This window comes from Macaca mulatta, chromosome 10 (assembly GCF_049350105.2).
Source record: "Macaca mulatta isolate MMU2019108-1 chromosome 10, T2T-MMU8v2.0, whole genome shotgun sequence".
NCBI lineage: Eukaryota > Metazoa > Chordata > Mammalia > Primates > Cercopithecidae > Macaca > Macaca mulatta.
In genome coordinates, this window is record NC_133415.1 from 25,256,804 (window position 1) to 25,278,213 (window position 21,410).

Sequence of the window (21,410 nt, forward strand, 5' to 3'; positions counted from 1 at the left end):
CCTAGTGCTTAGTAGGATCAGCTCCCCAGTAAACTACTTCCTCTCACATCCTTATCACCATGTTTGATTCCAAGGAAACCCAATTCACGACAGCAAGTCAAAACAGCTAAAGTCCTAGTTTTCTAGACTATCTTAGAATGAGATCGCAGAATAATCCAGAATATTCTAGAACAAGACCCCATAATATTCTAGAATAAGACCCCAGAATATCCCAGAATAAGATCCCAGAATATTTCAGAACATTCTGGAATAAGACCCCAGAATTTCTAGAATAAGATCCCCAAATATTCTAGAATAAGATCCCAGAATACTAAAGTTGTATAATGCTGGATTCTGTGCATATTATTAAGAGTCTACAGACACACTTTTGCTGAGATACTGCCTGGTAACTTCTCTCTAGTTCTTTCACGTGCATACGTCTAGTTTTTCCTTCTCAATTTCCTATCATGCCAGAAACTAATATTTTCTACTTCTTTCCTATTCTCCATGGAGCCTAATATATGGCTGGGTACTGAGCAGATGATCAATACGTACTCCCTTTTTGTTCAACTGCAAAAAGGGGTGTGCAAGAGAAAGAACAGGGCAGTTCCCTTTTTGCCTCTTCCCCTAGCCTGCTGTATGAGCTGGGACAGGTCCCTTTCCTTCTGCATGCCCCAGTTTCCTTATCTGTAAAAGGAAGACATTGAAGCTGATGGTGTCTAAGATATTTGCCATCCACCCCAGCTCTTCTTTTCTTGAATTCCGTGAGCCAAAACTTCAGCCATTTCAAGACTCCAAGTCCCCAAGCCATGTTCTAATATTCTGGGAGGAAACGGAGTTGGGTGTGGACCTTCAGAGCTTTACCTGTCCTTGTCATGCAGCGACAGCCTCTCAAAGTGCAGGTGCAGCTTCTGGCCCTCTGGAGCTTCAATCGTCCAGACGCAGAATTGGCTCCCATTGGTGTTTCCAGGGTAACTTGGGGAGAGGACGCGGCCGATGGTGGCATTGTGCACTGTCCCTCCACAAGGAGCTGGATCCAGAAAGGGGTGGGTGGGCAATGTGAGAGAGCAGAGAGAGAGAAAGAGAGGAGAGAGACAGAGAGAGAAATGAGAGAGAGAGAGAAAGAGAGAGAGAGAGAGAGAGAGAAGGAAGTGAGTGTTTCACTCTCCGCTGATCCCCACCGCTGCCCCTTGCCTAGGGTGAAACATCAGAGACCTGGAGCGGGAAGAAACAGGGCAGGGAGAGAAAGCTTGGAAGGGAATTGTCCTCCTGGGAGGAAATTCTCCTGTTTGACAGGAGATTTCACTCTACAATTGGAACCATCAACATGTGTATTTCATGGTAGGGAATGACTGCTATTTAATGACAGTTCTATGGTGCTGGCTGTGCCCCGACTTTTAATCACAAAATGGCAATCAAGAAGGATATAAACAGGCAGTTCACAAAAGAAGAAATATATTTCTAGTACTAAGTAAGCACGAAAAAATTCAGCCTCACTAATAAAAAATGAAATGCAAATCTAAACTGTATTCTACTTTCATCCACCTAATTGGCCAAGATAAAAAGCAGCCATAAAATCTGGAGATGGTAAGGGTGATGGGAAAGGCTCACTCTCATCATAACTAGTTAGAATGCAAACTGTTATGACCTTTCAGGAGGATGATTTAGTGAAAAGCCTAGAAAACATGCTCAAACACTTTGACCTGGCAAATATGGTTCTGGATAATTATAATAAGAAAAGATTTACAGATTTGCACCAAGAGTTAGGAATGAGGATATCTTGTTTCTAAGAATGAAAAATAACAAACAAACAAACAAAAAACCAAGATGAATGTCCACTCACAGATGTTTAGTGAAATACGTCATGTGCCACATAACAGTATTTCAATTTACAACAGAGCGCATATATGATAGTGGCCCCATAAGATTTTAATATTATATTTTTATTGTATCTTTTCTATGTTTAGATAAACAAACACCATTGTGTTAAAAGTATTCAGCACAGTAACATGCTGTACAGGTTAGTAGCTGAGAAGCAATAGGCTGTACCATATAGCCTAGGTGTGTAGTAGGCTATACCATCAAGGTTCGTGTACATACACTCTATGATGTTGATGCAATGATGACGTCACCTAGAGATGCATTTCCTAGAACATATCCCCATCGTTAAGTAATGCATAACTGTAAATACACTCCAGCCATTCAGAAATTAAATACCATGTTCTCAAAGAATACTTCAGCATATAGGAAGATGCTGCTTTTTAAGTGGAAACAAACAAAAAAAACCAGTTAGAAAATAGTGTGCCATACCTATTTTAATGAGATATTTGCAAGGATCTATTGAGACCATGAATATAAAAGTGATTTGTTCCTATTTCTTACACTTCACTATTTCTTGAAAAATTTCTTACCAGAATCATCTATTACTTTTATCATAAAAATCTAATAAAAAATATTAAAAAGTGATGTGTGCACTGGAAAGAACACTTTCCAGTTCACAAGCAAGAAGGTGTTCTTATTTGTACTCTAATTCTTAGGAAATATTTGGTTCTGAGGAAATTGTTTTCTCACGTACTATTTGGGAGAGCAGTTTTGAATTTTCTTTTCTCTTTTTTTGAGACTTTTCTTTTCTTTTTTTTGAAACAAAGTTCTGCTCTGTCACTGAGGCTAGAGTGCAGTGGCATGATCTTGGCTCACAGCAACCTCTGCCTCCCGGGTTCAAGCGATTCTCCTGCCTCAGCCTCCTGAGTAGCTGGGATTACAGGTGCCCACCACCACGCCCGGCTAATTTTTGTATTTTCAGTAGAGATGGGGTTTCACCATCTTGGCCAGGCTGGTCTCAAACCCTTGACCTCGTAATCCACCTGCCTTGGCCTTCCAAAATGCCGGGATTACAGGCATGAGCCGCTGCACTTGGCCAGTTTTGAATTTTCTAAGGAGAGCTGGTGGGCAGCAGACACCTCTCACTGACTGTCACAGGCAGTCCAGGAGGAAGGGATATGAAGTATAGCCCAGGGTTATGACTGGGTAAAGTCCTACACCACGACCAGGGTTTCATTGGGAGCCATTTCTGTCTTTCAGGAGGATCAAAGGAGCTTGAAAAATATTTCCTTCCCTAGCACAGGACGCTTGGTTCCCCCTTCCTTTTCAGAGAAATAGGAGAGGAAGCAAAAGTGGGACAGGTTATTTGGAACCATCTCACAGATGGCTAAGGTGTTTGTAGGTTCCACAAAAGCTGGGACACTTTTTGTTTGCTTGCTTTCATCATAATACCAGCAACCAGAAGAGCTCCTGGTATGTAGAATGTGGTCAGTAAATATTTATTGAGTAACAACCATTAATTTTGCAAAATAGGAAAAAAGAAGTTCAAGGTGTTACGCCACTTCCTCAAGGACATACACATAATAAGTGGAGCAGTTGAGATTCAAGCTCAGGCTGCCTCACTCCAGTATCTCTTACTGAAGTCGCTACTCCGCTGTCTGTCTTATTTATGATAACCTGTTAATCCAGAAAGGTACATGGAATATAGTGGGTGCTTTATAAAATGTTTCTTGAATGAAAGAATGAATATTTTTTCCTTTTTGTATCTCTAGTATCAGCTCAAAGCTTGATACATAGCAGGTACCCATTAAATGTTTGTTGAATGATAGTATGACTGAATGGGGCTTATGGTAGCAGAGAAGGGTGGATAACTCTTCTCTCCGCTCCAGACTGTGTTGTGACCTTCAGCAAAGACATTGCCAAGAAGCTCCATACTTCTTTCAGGACCACAGACAGAAAACTAGATTCATTTCTCTCTCCAGGCTGCCCTTCTGTCCTAGAGGAGAGGTTGTCCTGTGAAATAAGCCAGCCCTAGGTTCAAACCTTGCCAGTTAGCTGCTGTGGATCTAAGACAAGTCACTTGAGTTTACCCACTGTAAAATGGTGATAAGTCCACCCTCCTTATAGGACAGTAGTGAGAAATCAATGAAATGATGGGTACGGGGAGCTTAGTGCCATTCCTGGCACAGAGTGGGCACTCAAAGCATAGCCAGCTCTATTGCCCTGTGGTTCAGGAGCTGAGTGATGGAGGACACTGTCCCTGGTGGGGGGCTCTGGCCATCTGTCCTCCCAAGCCGTTGATCGTTTGCAGCTTCTCTGCTTCCCTTCTTTGCCTGATTAAGCCGACTGATGGCTCTGTTTGGCTTCAATTTGCCAGCCGTGCCTTCCCATCCATCTTTCTTAGTACAAATTGAAGCTTAATTCCTCCCTGATTTCACACATAGATAAAAATTAATGTGAGAGAGGCGTGGAAACCAACTGCCCTATGGTTTGGATTTTTATCTTTGTTTAAAAAAAAGAAAGAAAAATTCTGGAGGGCCTTGGGGGAACAATACTGTAACAATTAAATCTCGGAATTCATCATTAACTCTCATTTGCTTTTTGAGCTCCACTTGGCTATGAATAACTGGAGGGTGGGAATTATGTTTTATTATTTCCAATATTGTCTTCACACACGGCTCCTAGCCTGGCACATAGTAGGTGGCAGGGCAACCTATGCTGTCTCAACCACCATCAGGACTTTCGAGAATTCCGAAAGGGTTTTGTTCTCTTGAGAGCTGAAGATGACCAAGGCTGTGCCTACTGGTACAGGGATAGTGTGGTACAGACCAGTGCTTCTCCAGGTGTAATGTGCACATGAGTCACCCAAGGGACATGTTAAAGTGAACATTTTGATTCATTTGGTTTTGCATGGAGCTCAGGATTATGCATTTCTAATAATTTTGCTAGTCTGAGGAGCACACTTTGAGTAAGGAAGCTGTAAGGGGAAGAGCTCAGGAGAGAAGGGTTCTGGACTAAGTTCTGCCACTTCAAGTATGTTACTTCATCTCTCTAAGCCTCATTCTCTTTTCCTATGAAAGTGGTAATCTTATCTCCCTGAGTTCAAGTGAAATAGTAGATATTGTCCATCTTGATTTCCATGGATGCACTCTGACCACCCTCAATCATTTTTGCCAAATAGAAGTCAGAATGATCACCCTTATGCTTACATTTTTCCAGATATCTCCTGCCTAGTCCACCTGTCTTCTCAAGACCTTGAGCAGTACAGTTTCTGACCACTGCCCCAGCCTCCTGTCCTGATATTTTCTCTGCACTTTAGCCAGATTGATCTTATGTATTTATTTGCTCTCTCAAACTCATTGAGTTCCTTCCCACCTCTGAACCTTAGCATATGCTAGTGCATCTGCCTGGAATGATCCCCTCCCCCCCCGGCCATTTTCCACCCTCAGTCTATTTCCTACTCAACTTCCAAATCTTGGCGTGTCATCAGGTAATCCTTCCTTGACCCTTCGCTCATCACTGTCCTCCTCCCAGGTGAGGTCCTCTATCACATCTTCTTCCTGCACACGTTTTCTCCACTGCAACGCCTCTCACAATCACTGGTGTCTTCTCTGTCCTCACTCGGCATCATTCCACCCTGTGAATTTCTTTCCTGGTCCTTAACACAATCTGTTACCAGCATGTTTGCATCCTTGTTTACTCATTTACACACTACAGCCTCACCTTGACTAGAAACTCTGTGACAGCAGGAACTGGGTCAGGGTTCCTGCAATAGCTCTAGCAACAGGTGCAATGCCTACCACACAGTGAGTGCTCAATGGATGTTTGTTGAATGAGTACATAGATAGGAAAGCCTCTGAATGACAAACAATGCCCAACAGGTGCTTAAAATTCCATCTGTCCTTGAAGTCTCAGATTCTATCAGCTGGCTCAGCAGGCCTACTTCTCTTTACTAGAGGGCATCAGACTGCCTCAGCAGCCTACCTTCAACAATTTCTGGGCTGGGCGTGGTGGCTCACGCCTGTAATTCCAGCACTTTGGGAGGCCGAGGTGGGTGGATCACAAGGTCAAGAGATCGAGAGCACCCTGGCTAACACAGTGAAACCCCATCTCTAGTAAAAATACAAAAAATTAGCCGGGCGTGGTGGTGGGTGCCTGTAGTCCCACCTGCTCGGGAGGCAGGAGAATGGCGTGAACCCGGGGGGCGGAGCTTGCAGTGAGCGGAGATCATGCCACTGCACTGCAGCCTGGGCTACAGAGAGAGACTCCATCTCAAAAAAAAAAAAAAAAAAAAAAAAAAACCACCACCACAACAAACAAACAAACAAAATTTCTGTGTGGTGACTGAGTAAGTGACTTCATCTCCATGAGCCTCATCTGTAAAATGGGGATAATGGCTCCCATCCTATGGGATTGCTGTGAGGATTAAATGCAGCTGCTGGCATGGTGCACAACACACATTGGCTGGGCTTGAAAAATGGCAGTAGTTACACTCAAAGCACACGAAAGAAAAGAAAAAAATTATTTTATTTTTTTATGTAAAAGCTTTGTGCATCAAATAACACTGTTAAGAAATGAAAAGACAACCCGTGAAATGGGAGAAAATATTTGCAAACCACTGATAAGGGTCTAGTGATCAGAATATATAATGAATGCTTACAACTCAACAATAAAAAGACAAACAACCTGATAAAAAATGGGCAAAGGACTTGACTAGACATTTCCCCCAAGAAGATCTACAAATGGCCAAACACACACGTGAAAAGATGCTTGACATCATTAATCATCAGGGAAATGGAAATTAACACCACGAGATCCCTTCATACCCATAAGGATGGCTATAATAAAAACAATGACGTGGAAAATAACATGTGTGGGCAAGGATGTGGAGAAACTGGTACCCTCACATTGCTGGGGGGAAGTAAAATGGTGCAGCTGCTGTGGAAAATCATTTGATGGTTCCTCAAAAAGTTATCCCTACAATGACCATAAGACCCAGCAATCCCACTCTCAAGTATATATTTAAGAGAAATGAAAACCATATCCACACAAAAAACTTGCGTACAAGTATTCATAGCAGCATTGTTCCTAATAGCTGAAAAGTAGAAACAACTCAAATGTCTACTAATGAATAAACAGATCGACAAAATGTGGCACATCCATACAATGGAATATTATTCAGCCATAAAAAGAAATGAAGTACTGATACATGCTACAACATGCATGAACCTTGAAAACACAGTGCTAAGTGCTAAGTGAAAGAAGTCAGACATAAAAGTCACATATTGGCCGGGCGCTGTGGCTCACGCCTGTAATCCCTGCACTTTGGGAGGCCGAGGCGGGCGGATCACGAGGTCAGGAGATCGAGACCATCCTGGCTAACACGGTGAAACCCCGTCTCTACTAAAATACAAAAAATTAGCCGGGCGCGGTGGCGGGCGCCTGTAGTCCCAGCTACTCGGGAGGCTGAGGCAGGAGAATGGCGCGAACCCGGGAGGCGGAGCTTGCAGTGAGCCGAGATGGTGCCACTGCACTCCAGCCTGGGCGACAGAGTGAAGACTCCGCCTCAAAAAAAAAAAAAAAAAAAAAAAAAAAAGTCACATATTATATGATTCAATTTACATAAAATACCCACAGTAGATAAACCCACGGAGACAGAATGCAGATGGATGGTTGCCGGGGAGTGTGGGGAGGAAGGAGGGGTGGGGAGTGACTGCTTTCAGTACGGTGTTTCCATTTGGGGCGTTAAAGATGTTTCAGAGCTAGATAGTAGTGATGGTTGCACAGTAGTGTGAACATACTAAAATGTCTCCAGTGTTAAATTTCATATTATGTGTATTTTGCTCCAATACAAAAAACTAAATAAATAGCAATAGTCATCTATATTTGGAGCAGTTTCTTCCCCTTGGCTGAAAGCCATTCCCTGAGGTCACTCGTGATGTTCTACAGGTTGGTCTTTCCCCTCTTAGCTGGACCATCAGGTTTGGTCCGGCTGAGACTGGAGTATACCTGAGCAGATGGGCTCCTGGCTGCTCCAGTGCGGCTTGGAGGCATTGATGCACGTCAGCATCTTAGCGCCCTGGAGCTCATAGCCCAGGTGGCAGTGGAAGTGGGCCACCCCACCTGAGTGCAGGTCCATCACCGTGACATCCCCAGAGTCAGGCCGGCGGGGAAAGTTGCAGCTCAGCATGAAGGCTGGGAAGAAATGCAGAGGCAGACTCAGTCACTACTCGGAGCGGGAGATCAAGAACCTGACCCACATCCTGGGAGCCAATTTGTGCTGGGGAGAGAAGATGAGGCCCCTGGGGACTCCAGAGCTCCAGAGAACGCTATTTTTGTGACTCTCTTTGATCATATAGTGCTGAAGCTGCCAGGTTAGCACTTTCTTGGGGCTTAAAAATTGCCACTTTGCCTAACCAGAGACAGCGGGTTTGGGATGAAAAACGAGTTTCCATACCTCCTTTGAACCTATCTCTATCTATGTGGACACAAAATGGCCTTCTCTCTGGGACTGGGAGGGGCAAGACCACCCAGGAAGTTTAGTCCCACCTGCATGCACATCTTGGGTGCTTGTTAAAAATGCAGATGCTTGAACCAGGTCTTTGGGAAATGCCCAAGGATATGAAAGCTTGAGAACTACTGGCCTGTGAGACAAGAGCTTGGGCTTTGGAGGGAAAACCAATGTTAGTTTACATTCTTACTCTATCAATTACAAATGATGTCACCTTGAGACAAGGACTTAGTGCCTCCACCTTACAGGTGGTGGAAGGGATTAAATGAGATAACACAGAGAAAGAGCCTCCTTCGCAGTCAGTAGATGGGGGTAGTAAAAGGGTGCATGGGGCCATATTGAATTCTTCAGTTTTCACAAGAGGATGTCAAATTCATCCTAGCTTCTTCACCCTAGACCATAGTCTGACTTCTGCTGCAGCATAGAACATCTGTATTCTCAGTACTGATTAGGAGGAGTACATTCACGTTCACAATTCAAATTCCTTTTTGTTGTTGCTTTTAAATTCACAACAACAGCAAAGGGAAGTATCCATATTGAAAGGCTGTGATGAAGTGGACACTCCCCTATACAGTCATCCACCTGTTTCAGAAACAGGTGAGAGAAAAGTTGAAAAGAGTTATTGTTTTGAAATGTCTGGATGATTTGATACAAAACATGATGACTCTCAATATCTGGTTGCATGGTTCACAAATCCACTCTCCATTCAGATATTTCAGCAGTTGGTAAGTATCCAAGGGAAAGTTCCTGGGTGAGGCAAAGGAGACCTGAAGTCATGGGAACTGCGCAGGAGGAAATGGGGTGGAGGGAGAGGGGAAGAAAAGAGGAAGAAAAAGGGGGACTAGGAAAGGAGAGAGAGAGAGAGAGAAGGGAGGGAAAATAGAGGGTGGAAAGGAAGAGAAAGAGAGGAGGAAATGAAGAAACACACAAGAAAAGAGGGAGGAGAAAAGAAGGAAGGAGAAAGGAAGTAAGAGAAGAGAGGAATGAACAGAGAGCAAAACAGAGGAGACTTAGGAACAGACCAAAAGGAAAAACAGTAGAGGAAGAAGAAAAGAGAGAAGGATCCTGTTAAGGCTCTTTATCAGGAGTCTGTGGACACACAGGGGATCTACGTATTGAAATCAGGGTCTGCCAACTTGAATGAAGGGAAGTTACATGCTTATTTTCATTAGCCTCTACCTTAGCTGTGCTATTTCCTGACAACAAACTGCAACATTGTAGTAGAACCTGTGACTTTGACACCAAGAGAAACCACAGATATTTTTCACATCATAACGGATATCTCAGCATATTTCTTATGCTCCTTAGTACTTTGAAATGTCAACAATGATAAGAACTACTAGAAGATATTGTTTAATGAATTAATAAAAAGCACATAGATTATGGCATCATAGATTATAACAGTATTTTGATAACTGCAATTCAGTAATACTGTTTTCTTTAAACTTGTATATATTTTATTTTATACTTTAAAAAACATTATTGTGAGAAGGGGTTTGTGGGTTTTACCAAACTGTCAGAGAGGCCCCTGGCACAAAAAGTTTTAAAATCCTTTTCTCCAGAGGGAAACTGAGGCTCATCAGCCTTGGCCTGATCCTACCCTGGTAGTGTAGCTGGAAGGTCCCAAGGCCGTCGTCCTGGAAGGTCCGGAAGTAGACGGAGATGGTGTTGGTGGGGCTTCGGATTACCTGACCCTCCACCAGGAGTGTCTGGTTGGCCAGGACGGTCAGGGTGGGGCCATCCACCCCGCGGATGGACAGCAGTTCCCCCTCGGACAGGTTCACACTCTTCACCTGGGAACAGGCAGAAGCAGACAGAGACACACTCTGAGTTGTGTTTGAGACAGAGCCCTCTGAGGTTGCAAAGATGTCACTGAAAAGTGGCCCAGGCACTGATAGCCCCTGGTCAATGGGACCGCTGGACCCCATACCCAGCCCACAGGAGCCCTGGGAACATCAAGGTCCCTCTAATTTCCCCAGAATCCAAGGGGATAGAGTGAAACCAAACTGCAAGGCAGAGGCATTGCAAGGGACTTGCAATGTGAGGCCCCCATTGCTGTGTCCTGTAAGAGGGGTCTTTGGCAGAGGCCCTGGATGCTAGCGGGTGGGATACATTATCCTGGAGCTGATAAGTGGAGGCAGCATTTGGATCAGCTTGTGCTTGAGGTCCAATCTCCAGGGAGCCGGGAGAGGCATTCCACCAGAATGTATACTCTCCAAGGATAGGGATTTCTCCATGCTGTTCCATGTTTCCAGTGCCTAGAATAGTACCTGGCACATATTAGGTGCTCAGAAAATATTACAAAAAGATTGAATATGTTCTTCCATTTTCTGCATAAATTGGTAAGTGAGGGGTGGAGTCCTCATTTCTAGGGCACTCTCTGGCCCACTCTCTTATCCTCCCAAATGGTGGCTACAACTGCAGGACAATCAACCTCTACCTCAAAGGATCAGGCGCTTGCTTTGCCATTTACACTCTGCGGGATTTGAGAAGAAAGAAGGGAGATACTTTAGTTGTATGCAGGGAGGCTGAACAAATGGTATGTGCATGTGTGTGTGTAAGGGAGACTTTAGTCAGGTTTCCATGCCCAATTTGAAGACTTATGCTTTTATGAGTAGGGTTTGGAATTTTAGTTTCTCTGCCTCTCCTCTAAACAGGGCAGGCCTTACCCACAAGCTCTTCTTCCTTCAGGCCTTATATCTTATCCTCTTTTCTCTTGGATGAACTCCTACTCATTCACCAAAGCCCCATTAAAATTGCCCTCATCTATGAGACCTTCCCTGATTGCCAAGGAGTTTGCCTGTCCCTTTGCTGTGATTCCACAACATCCTCTGTAGACACCAACTAGAGTCCCTATTAAATGGCATCCTATGTATTTCTCTTTTAGGGCAGGCATTGCATCAGTTTTTTATATCAATATATTCTCCTGTATCAACAGCTTTGCCTGGCGCATAGTAATTGCTCAATGAATGAATGAATACTGTGCCTGGTAAAAGGCTCCACACAGTGTTGGACACATAGTGGGTCCAATACTCTTCATGACATGGAGGAAAGGGTTCATTAAGCACTAGAATCATCTGGACTGCAGATTTTCTCCAGTTTATTTTAATTCCATGAACAATTATTAAGCACCGACAGTGTGCCACACACTGTGCAAAGCTCTGGGGTCTGCAAAGACTACAGGTTCTACTGCTGAGGGGCCTACCTTTTATTTTTGTGAAAACAAAAACAAAAACAAAAACTCTTCCTAAGGTAAGGTCATACACCTGCCCCTGCTCAGAAACTTTTGACGGCTTTTTATTTCCCATGAGAAAAAGGAACATATTCAGGGTGATTAGCATACTGAAGATAATGGATAACATGCACTGCATGGTCGCGATTTCTGCTGGGCTCTGGCCAAATGATCTCTCTCTCTCTCCTCTCTCTCTCTCTGCTGGACTGTGGCCAAATGCTCTCTGCATTGTCATATTTTCTGCTCCCTCAAATTTTAAAAAGCAGTAACGTTATTCCTATTTTATTGATGGGGAAACTGAGGCTCAGAGAGGTGAATCTCCTTGCTCAAAGTCACGCAGTTTTAACTGGAAGAGGTAGGACTTAAAACCCAGATGTTTGAGCATTATGCCATCCTGCTTTTCCTCTCTTACTGTGTGGGCAAAAGTTTAAGAATAAAATGTTCTAATAACCAGAAAATGAAGGAAAGCAAGCAAACAAGCAAGCAAGCAAGCAAGAAAGAAAGAAGGAGAAAGAGAAAGAGAAAGAAGCAAGAACGCAAGCAAGCAAGCAAGCAAGAAAGAGAAAGAGAAAAAGAAAGAGAGAGAAAGAAACAAGCAAGCAAGCAAGCAAGAATCAAATGAATCTGGTGGAGCTTCTGTGTGTGTGTGTGTGTGTGTGTGTGTGTGTGACAGAGAAAGAGAGAGAGAGAGAGAGAGAGAGACAGAGAGAGAGATAAGCAGAGTATCAAGGGATTTTCCTTCTGGGAAATGCCTCAGAATTTGTCAGCATGTCCCCTCCATCTCTACCAAGATATTTTAGCGAGGCATTGAGTTAAGAACTCCTACTCATTCGCCAAAACCCAGCTAAAGTTGGCCTGGTCTAGCAAAGACGGAACCAAACTGGTAAGCCTGACTCATGCAATCCTCCTGAGACTTCCTGCTATAAGAGGCTGCCTCTTGTGAGATACCCTCCTGGGGTTACCTGGAGCTCCACCCCATAGCCAGTGTAGACTGTCACGTTGTATGTGCACTCCAGAAAGTTGTTGAGGGGCAGCGGTGGGTAGTCGCTGGAGTCAATGTACCCCTCAGGATTGGAGAAGCTCACACTGCAGAGAGCTGGAAGGAAGGACTTTAATTAGGACACCAAAGACAACTTGGATGTAAGCTCAACCATGGGCTGTGGGGTGGAATGGGGGCTTTAGGGGAACCTGCATTTTGCTGTTCCCATCTGTCCTTCTGCTGTTAATTCGTCAGCTCCAGAATCGACATGATAATAAAAATAGCAATAATTGATGGGAATGATCGCTTACTATATCCTGCTAGGCACCATTTTAGCCAGTCAACAGGGGTGACCCCACTCATTCTCATAGGGACGGATAATATTTCATCCCCATTTTACAGGGAAGTAAACAAAAGCTCAGAGAGGGGCCAAGCTCAAACAGCAAGCAGGATTTGGACCCAGAGCTCACATGCTTAGGAGGATGGCCACACTGCACTTGTCCAAAACCCGTGTATGCTTGACAACTGGGGGTCCCTCTCCCATTTTAAAGATGGTAGAGAAGACTGGAGCACAGAAGCGCATTTTGTCAAGTCTAGAAAACACATGCGATGCTAAAGGTAATGTACTTTGAAAAGGCTAGTGGCTTTGAAGCAGGTTAAATGAAGAATTCTGTTCCCAGATGAAAAGATTCTGAATCTTGCTCATTAGCTGTGTGACCTTTGGCAGGTTGTTTGGGGGTCTCAGGGTTTCAGTTGTTTCATCTTTAAAATGGGGATGTTGTCTGAGTGTCCTGGCTCATGCCTGTAGTCCCAGTGCTTTGGGAGGCTGAGGTGGGAGGATTGCTTGAGCCCAGGAGTTCCCCAGCCTGGACAACAAGCAAGACCCCCTTTCTACAAAAAAAAAAAAAAATTAGCTGGACATCATGGTGCATGCTTGTAGTCCCAGCTACTAAAGAGGCGGAGGCAAGAGGATCACTTGAGCACGGGAGTTTGAGGCTGCAGTGAGCTATGATCGTGCCATGGCACTCCAGCCTGGGTGACAGATCAAGACCCTGTTGCTAAAACAACCTCCCAAAACAACAACAAACAAATGAAATGAGGCTGTTAATTCTGAGCCACAGGGCGAAACTCATAGTCAGTGCTCAATAGATGGTAACTGATGGTGGGGCTTGGGCTTCTTGAGCTTCCTCTACCTCCATGCCCTGAGCATAGTGAGTGCCTCATGGCTGTTTCAGGAGGGCTTCAGAAGTTGGGGGATCCATACCTGGTGCCTGCTCGGTGGTGATGACCGTGGTGGTGATAATGGTGGAGGTAGTAGTCTCCTGGCTCTCTTCTGAGGCTGACCCAGTCAGCTCATTCTCACCTTTGTCCATCAGGGCCATGGGGCTGGTGTCCTCTTGTGGGGCCTCCTGGGCCATGTCAGGCCCAGGTTCCCCAGGTTCTGACCTCTGGGGGAGCGTGTGGGCCATATAGGGCTGCGAAGTGAAGGGGGAGATTTGCAGGGGTGCGGGTGTTGTGGGGACTGCACTCTCCTTTCTGTCCAGCCAGAGGGGCACTTCTGATGCTTCCTCGGAGGCCACGATAGGGTCCGGGTCCCCCGGTGGGCCAGGCTTCTCCGTGGAGGAGGAGAGGAGACCCAGGCCCTGGGACGCTGGCTGGGACCCCGCCCTTTGGACAGTGGCTGCAGAGGTGGCCTTGGGCCTCAGCTGCTTCCTGGCGGAGTTCACCTGCTTGAGCGAAGGCGGTTTCTTCTTGGGGGGCAAGGCGTGCTTGGGGCGGGCCTCCTCTGGAAGCAGCGGTGACAGGGCTGGGGTGTCGTGATGTGCAGAGGGTACGGTCCCATCCAGCTCCAGCTCTCCCAGCACTTCCCCGGACTGTGAGGAACTGGGGGGTGCAGTTACCAGTCTCTCTTCGGGGTGCTCTTTGCCAGGACTGCCTCTCTCCAGGGCTCCTGAGGGCAGGAGGTAAGGACCCTCGGGAAGAGCGTCTTGGAAGAGGAGAAAAGACACCAATTAGTTTGGGGAGATTTAGGACCTTCACCTGCTGTCAGACTCTGAGGATGGCCCTCCTAAGGGCGGTGCCCAAGGCTCGTCAGGCTGGCCTCTAAACCAACTCTTCCTTTCTCTGTCCCTCCCTTCATTTCTTTTTTCTCCTCCTTCCCTCTCACCCTCTTCCTCTTCTTTCTTCCTTCTTTTCCTCCTACCCTCCCTCTCTCTCCTTCCTACCCTCCCTCTCTCTCCTTCCTTCCTTCCTTCTTCCTCCTTCCTCTTTTCTTTCTTCCTTCCTTCCTTCTTCCTCCTTCCTCTTTTTTCTTTCTTTCTTTCTTTCCTTTCTTTCTTTCTTTCTTTCTTTCTTTCTTTCTTTCTTTCTTTCTTTCTTTCTTTCTTTCTTTCTCTCTCTTTCTTTCTTTCTTTCTTTTCTTCTTCCCTCCCTCCCTTCCTCCCTCCTTCCTTTCTTCTTCCATTTTTCTTTCCTCCTTCCTCCTTCATTTCCTTCCCTCATTCCTCCACTTCCTTCCTTCCTTCTTTTTCCTGAAGACTTGGGCTTGATCATGCCAGGACTGAGTTAAGCATTAGGAGTATAGAAACAAAAAGCACAGGGGTCTCACTGCCTGGTTGTATATGTACTGGGAAGGGGGATGGGAAAGTAGACACAATCATATTTGATATGATGAATGCTTGGAAAGAGAAAAGCTTGTGTGCTAGGAGGACAGAGAAGACAGGCCCCTAACCCCGTCTGCAGGACAGGCCTGCTGTGTACAGTTGGGCAGATTGCTCCCTGTACAAAGACATGCGGCAGCTAAGAGGATGAGTGGAGATGGACACCAGGCCACACTCTCTTTTCCAAGCTGTGTGCTCTGGCTGGGCTTGTTAGGGGGAGCAAAGTTTTTTTTAAATTCAAGTTTTAATTTTAAGTTCTGGGGCACATGCGCAGGATGTGCAGGTTTGTTACATAGGTAAACATGTGCCATGGTGGTTTGCTGCACCCATCAACCCATTGCCTAGTTATGAAGCCCAGCATGCATTACCTATTTTTCCTAATGCTCTCCTTTCCCCCGCCCCAACCCCCAACAGGCCCCAGTGTGTGCTATTCCCCTCCCTGTGTCCATGTGTTCTCATTGTTCGGCTCCCACTTGTAAGTGAGAACATGTGGTGTTTGGTTTTCTGTTCCTGCCTTAGTTTGCTAGGGATAACGTCTTCCAGCTCCATCCATGTCCCTGCAAAGGACATGATTTTGTTTGTCTTTATGGCTGCATAGTATTCCATGGTGTACATGTGCCACATTTTCTTTACCCAGTCTATCATTGATGGGCATTGGGTTGATTCCACATCTTTGCTATTGTGAATAGTGCAGCAATGAACATGGGCATACGTGTACCTTTGTAATAGAATGATTTATATTCTTTTGGGTATATACCCAGTAATGGGATTGCTGGGTCAAATGGTATTTCTGGTTCTAGATATCTGAGGAATCTCAGCACCGTCTTCCACAATGGTTGAATTAATTTATATTCCCACCAACAGTGTAAAAGCGGGGTTGGGGGAAGTAAATTTTAAACTGAAAGAGTGTAAGAGTGACCTTGTGGGAGACACGGAAATATTTTAGGATTCAGAATCACGAGGCAGATTCAGAACAGAGGCCTGTGTGAAGACCCACGGAGGTTTGGAGGCTGGGCAGAGGTGGGCACAAAAGAATTGGAAGGGGTTTTGGAGCACAAGTGGAGGGTACGGGGGATAAAGCTGGTATGATAGGGAGACAGGGGCCAGGCCCTGGAGGGCCTTGTATACCTTGCAAACTTCTTGTAATTCATTTTGTTTTTTCTTGAGACGGATCTCACGACGGCTGGTTGCAAACTCCTGGAATCAAGTGATCCTCCCACCTCGGTCCCCATCCTTACGATTTATTTTTGTCTTGAAGGTAAAACCATTTAGTCATTTTAAAGAAGGGCTGGCCCAGGCGGCTATCTGGAAGAATGGTGCTGGAAACCAGCATTGTTTGCTTTTTAAAGACCCAGTTCTGCCAATTGCTGGTTAACGACTTCACTCTCCGAGCCTCAGTTCCCTCAGCTGTCAAATGGGGCTATCATTTCCTGTTTCCTGGGGTTGCCATCATTCAGCGAGTTGATGTGTGCAAAGCACTTAGGACAGCGCCTCACCCGTAGTGAGTGCTTAGCAAATGCCAGCTGCCGTCACGGTTTTTACTCTTGTCATTGCAATCACAGCCCCTCGGCAGGAAACTGGAGCAATCAGAACATCCCCGTGATGATGTCTAGATAGAGAGGAATTACATCACGGGGACAAAGGCCCTCAGACTGATAGCTGTCCTTGTCGATTTTCTGCAGAGAGATACACTCGCTCAGCTACAGTCTCTAGGCCCTCCAGTGCTGTCATTTAAATTTATTTCAGCAGTCGTTGGAGAGGCTCATTTACTTTCATGGAGTTGGCGGCAGTGGCTTAATCTATATAGACTGCAACAGTTTGCAACTGGCATCAACAAATGTTCCTGTTGTGTAACATTGATTACCAGCCAGTGTTCCTTCCAGGCCGCCAGTGATGCTGGGCCAGGAGTGGGTATCTGGGAGCTGCGTGAGTGGATGGTATTAGGGCAGGTCAAGGTCATTCAGGCATCAGGCAGATTTCCTAGTCTAAGGTGGGGAGTAGTGAAGCTTCAGAGTTAGGGTTCAAATCCTGCCGGTTACAGTTACAAGCTGAGTGAGTCTGGGCAAGTCCTTGAAACTTACTGAGGTTCAGCAGCCTCTTCTGTATAATGTATAATATAATTCTATCTACCTTGTTGGATTAGACCAGACGTGGATCTGCCCCAAAGCAATGGCTTTTATGCTCACTGTTGCTTTTCTAAAATGATTGATGTTGACCATCTTTGTAGACAGTGGAGTGAAAAGAGGGGGAAGGGACAAAAAGACAGGGGGAGGGGAGGGGTCAGGACACCCAGCTTCCAAGACCCAGCTGTGGTACAACACAAAGTACTTGGATACAACCAGGAGCTGGGGGACCTGGGTGGTGTCCTATCTTGGCCACTATTCACTAGCATGACTCTGCACGGGTCTCCTCTTCTCTCCATCTCCTCTATGTGTCAAAGGGGCAGCCAGACTGCATATGATGGAAGAGCCTTTCTAGCTCAGACATTGTTGGGTTTTTGAAATGACCAGGGAATTGACAATTGTTCTTAGAGCCATTTGTTAACCCTGCTAAATTGGGGAAGGTAACTGCTGAATCCCAACAGGGGTTTTATTTATTTATTTATTTTTTTGGATTATCTGGCCAGCCAGCTCTTTTACAAACATTACCCCTTGATTATAAGCAGGAATGAGAGAGAGAGAGACAGACAGAGAGAGAGGGAGAGAGAGAGCATGATTGGGAGCACACATTGTGTCATCTGCACACAAGGAGGTGACCAAAAGCACATCAATTCACCTTATCCAAAATAACAGTGATATTTATAATGTTTTAGTTTTGATTGCTTTGTTGAGTGATGAAGAGGGCTTTGCATCCATTGCCTCGTTTTTAATTCTTTCTCAACCTTATCAGGCAGAAATTATTGTTCCTATTTTCTGAATGATCAAAGTGAGGTTTTGGGATGTTAAATCAATTTTGAGGTCACACAGCAAAGCTGGGTTTCAAATCTCAGTTTTTCTGACCCCAAAGACCATGCTACTAGCTCTCTTAAGAAATATGGGATATTGGTGTCATTTGGCATCCTCCTCCTCAGTTTAAATCAGCCTCTTCCCTTTCCCCCTCATTTTGTTTGTCTCTGTTGGGTGGGCTAGAGTGTTTTTCTAATCTCCAACCCCACCCCTGCAGAATTCAGACCCAGCACATCTGAATCTCCAGGGCTGGGTCTTGGGAAGCTGATGATTGAAAAAGTCCTCTGGTGACTTTTATTATCAGGGTTGTCAGGGAAGTTTGGGAACATGTGAACCCACCTGACTTACTACGTGTTCCTCATCTGTTTTGTCTTCTAAGTGCCTGAGGACGCAGGTAGCAGGAAACAAAGTATGGGTTTGTGCAGCAGGTGGTGACTCTTTGACTCTTTCAAGGCTTGTGATCTCCTCTAGCAATCCCAGTCCTCCAAGACCCAAATACAGTCAAAGGAACAGAAGGAAATGCAAGAAAACAGATTCCCTAATTGGCTCCCTCTTCACAGCTGCTGTTCTTACTCTCTGGGTCCCCCAGGGTACAAGGGTGCTAACCACAGCAGCTATAAAGCACTTTAGGAAGGAAACCCAGCTGGGTCCGGAGTCAGCCTTTTCCCACTGAAAACCTGACCATCAAGGAGAGTTTTGTATCCACCAGATAAATTCATCTCTCAGTCCCTACCATGCCCTTTTCCTTAATCATACACAGGCTTGGATCTTGCTAGCTGGCTCCAAACTTAAGGCCAAGTCCAACACAGATGATATGCATCTGTGGTCTGCAACATAGGCAGCCCACAGGCCTCATTCTTAGCCAGGATGTTGGCCAGATTAGTGCCGTGCAAAACCAAGTCCCATTGGGAATTAGCGAAAATTGTACTTCAGGGCCTCAGCAGGAAACTGGAGCAATCAGAATACCCCCATGATGATGTCCAGATAGAGAAGAATTACGTCATGGGGACAAAACTCCGTATCCAGCAACTTTATAACTTGCTCCAATAGCCTTGTTTTTCTTGGTGTCCGATGACCACTGAGTTAAATTAACTCATTTTTTTTCAGACAGTTAAAATTTTCAAACATGATAGTCACATTTATCTGATTCTTCCTTTATTATGTACATACGGAGCTCTACTCAAATGTGGTAAATCAATCAATCAAAGTGTTGGGTGTTCACTTTCTCCTACGGTTGACACTCAACACAAGAGACTGAACATTCTAAGATACGGCCCCTGCCCTCAAGGAGTCAGGAAAACAGACACACGCTGATAATCCACTACAGAGATCGAACAGAAGAAATGGCGCTTTCCTTAAATGCACGCTGATGTTGCTTTTCCCCCCAAGGACAGAGCCATGCCACGTCGAAGGCAGTTGAACATTTGTTCTGCCATCCAAGTTGGGGAGGCAGTGTATCTCTCTTTCTCTCCCATTTTTCTAACTTTGATGGGGAGATAGGAGATTAGACTAGGAACATCCCATTAAAGTGAAAAAAAAAAAAAAGGCACAAGCTCGGCCAGGTGTGGTGGATTACACCTGTAATCCCAGCACTTTGGGAGGCTGAGGCAGGCAGATCACTTGAGGTCAGGAGTTGAAGACCAGCCTGGCCAACATTGTGAAATCCCATCTCTACTAAAAATACAAACATTAGTCAGGTGTGGTGGCAGGTGCCTGTAATCCCAGCTACTTGGGAAGCTGAGGCGGGAGAATCGCTTGAACCCAGAAGGTGGAGGTGTCACTGAGCCACTTACTGCACTGCAGCTTGGGCAACAGAGCAAAAATTCCATCTCAAAAAAAAAAAAAAAAGAAAAAGAAAGAAAGAAAAAGCACAAGCTCTGAAGCTGAAGGTTTGTATCTTAAATCCCCAGCCGCAGCAGAACGCCTGGGAGAGGCACAGAATTCCAAGCAGTAGCGTGACACATCATCGTGCAGGCACAAGGTGATGTGAGTGAAGAAACGAGAGCTGGGAGATGCTACTGCTATAATGTTCAGTGAAAAGAACGAGATACAAAATTCTATGGTATGTGTGAAAATGACTAGAAGCAACCAAGGAAAACAAATTGCAATGCAGAGAATCATGTTTTGACTTGAAGAATGGCGCTAAGATGGAGGCCCTGGGGGCCTCTGGGTGTATTTTCTCCTTCCTACTTTTTGGCATTTTCCAAAATATGTATAATAAGTACTTAAAAGACTTTCTTAAATGAAATAAATATTTACAGAATGAGCTGACTTTAAGACGCTGTCTCTAGCCCCTGGTGATTGAGAGGTCTAGGAATGCACACACATGATTGTAACCACAGAAGCACTTCACAGACTGAGTCATTGAGCCTCTCTGGAATGCAGTTTCCTGGTGGAGATGACCACCATTTTTCCCTCATGGCACTATGTACAGTGACTACCTTTAGGACGCAGGACTGGCAGGTGAATCAATGGATGTATTTTCGGTAAAAGGTACTGCAGAAATGCTAGTCACTATTCTAATCCTCATTAATACCCAATCCAGTGGTTATTTCTTATACTTCAGACTCCACAATACAAAGACTCGCCCAACCTGCCTTGGTAGTTTGTTTGGCCCCAACGGGGACAAAACCGAAAACAAATATCACATCTTAAAGATCCAAAGGCTCCTGGAGATCATGGTTACAAACTGCCCAGCAAACGAGTGTGAGGTTCAAAGAGGGGAAGCAGTTGTCCAGAGTCAACACAGCACTTCAGTAGCAGTGAAAGAACAAGGCTGTTTGAGGCTTGAAAAACCACAGCAGAGCACATCAAACAAAATTAAAAACAAAGCCAGGAACATCTGGACTGATGAAGGCATAGAATCAGCTGTACTGCCAGTTACTTTTATGCCTTCGATATCTAGGCTTGATCATTTTTGCTGGGTGACAAGGGGCTGCTCTGTGCATTGTAGGAAATGGAGCAGCACCCCTAGCTTCTACCCACTAGATACCAGCAGCAAACCTCCCCCAACCTGCATGCCCTACCCTCCCATCCTCTGTCCAGTTGTGACAACCAAAAATGATTCCAAACACTGCCAGATGTTTCCCTGGGTGGCACGGTTGCTTCTGGTTGAAGACCACTGGGTTAATCACAGTGAACACAACACAGACGTGATCTAGCGCTGCCCTCAGGACTGAGAAAGTCTTCCTTTCCAATTCCTGGAATTGATCAGTTTTGTGTTGCTTGTATCATTGAATTTTAGGGTCGGACAAGATCTTAGCTTAATCTCTATTTTATAAAT

The 21,410-nt window shown here is 45.2% G+C and overlaps 1 protein-coding gene across 3 annotated transcripts in view; it reads right to left on the reverse strand.

Annotated features, from left to right (window-relative positions):
* SEZ6L (seizure related 6 homolog like) overlaps positions 1–21,410 on the reverse strand; it is a 216,198-nt gene that overhangs the window by 77,756 nt on the left and 117,032 nt on the right. For all 3 annotated transcript variants that reach the window (XM_028827921.2, XM_028827920.2, XM_028827919.2), the window contains exons 2-6: positions 13,787–14,509; positions 12,506–12,639; positions 9,912–10,104; positions 7,810–7,995; positions 844–1,009 (exon numbers count right to left, since the gene is read on the reverse strand). In XM_028827921.2, coding sequence (XP_028683754.2) covers positions 844–1,009; positions 7,810–7,995; positions 9,912–10,104; positions 12,506–12,639; positions 13,787–14,509 — 1,402 coding nt within the window. The remainder of the gene's footprint in view (positions 1–843; positions 1,010–7,809; positions 7,996–9,911; positions 10,105–12,505; positions 12,640–13,786; positions 14,510–21,410) is intronic.